This window comes from Pseudomyrmex gracilis, unplaced genomic scaffold (assembly GCF_002006095.1).
Source record: "Pseudomyrmex gracilis isolate BER0280 unplaced genomic scaffold, ASM200609v1 scaffold_497, whole genome shotgun sequence".
NCBI lineage: Eukaryota > Metazoa > Arthropoda > Insecta > Hymenoptera > Formicidae > Pseudomyrmex > Pseudomyrmex gracilis.
This window is the reverse complement of record NW_018021081.1, coordinates 14309-19139: the sequence shown is the minus strand read 5'-3', so window position 1 is coordinate 19139 and position 4831 is coordinate 14309. Positions and strand designations below refer to the sequence as shown.

Sequence of the window (4831 nt, the reverse complement as noted above, 5' to 3'; positions counted from 1 at the left end):
ATATATATATATATATATATATATATATATAATGTTTTATATATCTTAAAATGGTTTTTTGAAGAAATTGTTTTATATTGATGCTAATAGTCTAAGTGTATTATTTAATTATTTTATAAATTATTACAGTTTATGAATGGGATGATCAATCTGCTCAATATAATCCAAATTTACTAGACGACCCAGAACTTATTGCTGGAAAACACAGAACGCTATTGACGTTTACATCTTATATGGTACATGTTTTACATACATATTTGCAAAATATTTGTGTATTTAATAATTTTATATACAAATTTTCATTGATATACTTTATGCAGGCATCTGTTATTGATTATGTAAGACCTTCTGATTTGAAAAAAGAACTAAATGACAAATTCAAAGAAAAGTTTCCTCATATTCAACTTACTCTTAGTAAACTTCGTAGGTTAGTACAATTTATACATACATTATAAATTATTATTAGTATTTTCTTGATTTTTGCCTTATTGTTTTCATGAATTATATTCTTGTTTTCCAGCTTAAAGCGAGAGATGAGAAAAATAGCAAAGCTAGAATATGGCATTGATTTACTTACTGTTGCAATGGCCTACGTATACTTTGAAAAACTAATCCTTCGAAACATTGTGACAAAGCAAACACGGAAGTTGTGTGCTGGCGCTTGTTTACTTCTTGCAGCAAAATTGAATGATGTGAAGGGTGATATTCTTAAGTCGCTCATTGAGGTATTTTGTTAATAACACGTAGTGTAGCATTTTTTATGCAATATAACTATGGTCAGTATTTTATTTGCAGAGAATTGAAGGTGTATTCCGTTTAAATCGCAAAGATCTAATTACATCTGAGTTTGCTGTGCTAGTAGCTTTAGAATTTGGTTTACATTTGCCAACCTGGGAAATATTTCCGCATTATCAGCGACTGATTTATGAATCCTGACATTCCTTTGTATCTTTCTTTCACGTAGTCTCGAGACTTCGCGAGGAAATGTCAGAGTAAAGCATATCTATAATAAATGTAATCTTAAATATGTGAAAGCCATATCGCGATATAGTTCAAAGGATTGTATTATATATAGAAATTATTTCTTTTTATTATTTTTATCTAGTTTGTCTACATATACAACAATACTTTGATGTGATGTGCTATCTGGAATAATTACGCTTGAAATTACGACTATAAACTCTTTATCTTAATTAATAATTTTTCTGGAAGTTACCAATATATAGTTATTGCAGCACCTCGTAAATATTTTGTTATTTGAACTATTTTTTATTGCTTATTTTAATATTAGAAGTTAAATTAAAAGTTTATGCTAAAACCTGACAAGGGGAGCACCAGAAGTGGTTATCGTGAAATTCGATGCCAATTTTTTTGGTAGTTCTATAGGTCAAAAAAGTTGTTCCGTGTTCGGCTGTTTGTTCCAACCTTAGTTTTTAAGTTTTTAATTTTGAAAAAACACGGCTTTCTTAGGTGCACCGGAAAAGTCGTTCCGTTAAGTCTATTTATAAGCAGCTTCGAGTGATTCAATGAGTTAGGTGCTTGCATTGTAATTCGAGGCATGCGGGTTCTAATCCTGCAATCAATAACTTTTTTTTTTTTTTGTTCTTGTTGAATGTATTTTACATTGTTATATATGTTTTTGCATTTTATTTAATGTGTATTTAAAATTATATGTAAGAAATATATAATATAAAGTTTTGAATATATCGGAGAGGAACAAGACAAATTAAAATCTTATTGCAGATGTTGTTACAGACAGTTATTTATTCAGTATTTGATTTATTTGACGTACAGTGTTGAGAGTGATACATATCATAAAAGCACGGAAAACATTGAAATTTTCTGCAATTGGAACATTGTATAAACGACGCCATGCCACATGAACATTTATTTTTCCGAATGTCTGGTGGAAAACAAATCTGATTTACATTAGAAAATACAGGTTTTTCCGAAGTCAATTTTGAAGCGTGCTATGCAAATCGAATCATGTTATTGAAAAGGTTTGATGACAATTGTGAATGTATCAGTTGACGGTTTTGTTGCAAAACATGTGCAACGTCCTTTCCCTAAAATCTTCTATGGAATTTCTCCCCTCCCGCTCTGACAGAATAACGGTCGTTTTTATAGAGACAGATTCTAAACAGATACCTGACCTACACAGGACTGTAAATATTTCTTCACTGAAAATTCTTAAAGATATATTTCTCAAACACTATTCTAATGTGTTGAATTTTAAATACAAATTAAAAAAATAAGATTCATTTGTTATAATACATTCACAATTGTCATCAAACCTTTTCAATAACATGATTCGATTTGCATGGTACGCTTCAAAATTGACTTCGGAAAGACCTGTATTTTCTAATGTAAATTAGATTTGTTTTCTATCAGACATTCGGAAAAATAAATGTTCATGTGGCATGGCATCGTTTATACAATGTTCCAATTGCAGAAAATTTCACTGTTTTCCGTGCTTTTATGATATGTATCACTCTCAACACTGTACGTCAAATAAATCAAATACTGAATAAATAACTGTCTGTAACAACATCTGCAATAAGATTTTAATTTGTCTTGTTCCTCTCCGATATATTCAAAACTTTATATTATATATTTCTTACATATAATTTTAAATACACATTAAATAAAATGCAAAAACATATATAACAATGTAAAATACATTCAACAAGAAGAAAAAAAAAAAAAGTTATTGATTGCAGGATTAGAACCCGCATGCCTCGAATTACAATGCAAGCACCTAACTCATTGAATCACTCGAAGCTGCTTANCACGGAAAACATTGAAATTTTCTGCAATTGGAACATTGTATAAACGACGCCATGCCACATGAACATTTATTTTTCCGAATGTCTGGTGGAAAACAAATCTGATTTACATTAGAAAATACAGGTTTTTCCGAAGTCAATTTTGAAGCGTGCTATGCAAATCGAATCATGTTATTGAAAAGGTTTGATGACAATTGTGAATGTATCAGTTGACGGTTTTGTTGCAAAACATGTGCAACGTCCTTTCCCTAAAATCTTCTATGGAATTTCTCCCCTCCCGCTCTGACAGAATAACGGTCGTTTTTATAGAGACAGATTCTAAACAGATACCTGACCTACACAGGACTGTAAATATTTCTTCACTGAAAATTCTTAAAGATATATTTCTCAAACACTATTCTAATGTGTTGAATTTTAAATACAAATTAAAAAAATAAGATTCATTTGTTATAATACATTCACAATTGTCATCAAACCTTTTCAATAACATGATTCGATTTGCATGGTACGCTTCAAAATTGACTTCGGAAAGACCTGTATTTTCTAATGTAAATTAGATTTGTTTTCTATCAGACATTCGGAAAAATAAATGTTCATGTGGCATGGCATCGTTTATACAATGTTCCAATTGCAGAAAATTTCACTGTTTTCCGTGCTTTTATGATATGTATCACTCTCAACACTGTACGTCAAATAAATCAAATACTGAATAAATAACTGTCTGTAACAACATCTGCAATAAGATTTTAATTTGTCTTGTTCCTCTCCGATATATTCAAAACTTTATATTATATATTTCTTACATATAATTTTAAATACACATTAAATAAAATGCAAAAACATATATAACAATGTAAAATACATTCAACAAGAAGAAAAAAAAAAAAAGTTATTGATTGCAGGATTAGAACCCGCATGCCTCGAATTACAATGCAAGCACCTAACTCATTGAATCACTCGAAGCTGCTTATAAATAGACTTAACGGAACGACTTTTCCGGTGCACCTAAGAAAGCCGTGTTTTTTCAAAATTAAAAACTTAAAAACTAAGGTTGGAACAAACAGCCGAACACGGAACAACTTTTTTGACCTATAGAACCACCAAAAAAATTGGCATCGAATTTCACGATAACCACTTCTGGTGCTCCCCTTGTGAGTTATATAATTTATGGATCTACATTATGGACTGTTGCATTGTTTTATAAAATAAGAAAAAAAGAAAAAAATTTATGGAATACTTTGAGTTACTCTATAAAATATATCTAATAGAGATATGCAAAAGTTTCCATCACTTTTTATCACTACAGTTTTAAGACACTTTTATTCTTATTTTACGGATGATACAATATTTTTAATTAGAATATTTTCTGGCATTATCGATTACTTTTTAAGCGAAAGATAAATACCGCTTGAAAAATAATAGTTTGCTCTTAATCTGTTAGATAACAATTATGACGATGAGTGGTCAGTTAAATATTATTACTTATATTTTTTTGTATGTGTTCTTACAGCTCATATCTAGGAACACAAAAATGATGTAAAAATAAAATAATAGCATTACAATATCAATAAATATGACTGGACATGACATAATGCGTTACTTTTATGCAGATTGATCAACATTGACATAACAAAAGAAAAATACATTACATGTCTTTATTTAAATAACTTATAATCACGAGCGAGTTTTTTAATTTATCCATAAAAGCAATATCGATTTGCAGATTGCTCTTAATGTGATTAATTATTTATGAATTAAAAGACACGCTCGATATCTATAAGCAATCTATATATAAGCAATTTAAAAGTTTTGCATACTTCTAATACTATTAGGGTTGATTCGATTCAAGTAAATATACGAGTACTTACTCGATACTTTTCATTCGATACGAGTAAAATTAGTATCGATACCTTTTTTTTCGATCCAAGTAAGTATTGAAAGAAAGTGATATCGAATCATATCAGTACTTGTAACTATATTATATCTATATCTGACCCACTTGAGACGGTACTTTTATACACTCGGATAACTTCGTCGAGATTAGT

The 4831-nt window shown here is 29.5% G+C and overlaps 1 protein-coding gene across 1 annotated transcript in view; it reads left to right on the top strand.

Annotated features, from left to right (window-relative positions):
- Positions 1-1588, top strand: part of LOC109860875 (CDK5 and ABL1 enzyme substrate 1-like) — a 55254-nt gene extending 53666 nt beyond the window's left edge. The window contains exons 2-5 of the mRNA XM_020440272.1: positions 130-236; positions 321-427; positions 521-725; positions 796-1588. Of these exons, the coding sequence (XP_020295861.1) occupies positions 234-236; positions 321-427; positions 521-725; positions 796-936 (456 nt within the window). The 5' untranslated portion in view covers positions 130-233 and the 3' untranslated portion in view covers positions 937-1588. The remainder of the gene's footprint in view (positions 1-129; positions 237-320; positions 428-520; positions 726-795) is intronic.
- Positions 1589-4831: the final 3243 nt, after the last annotated feature.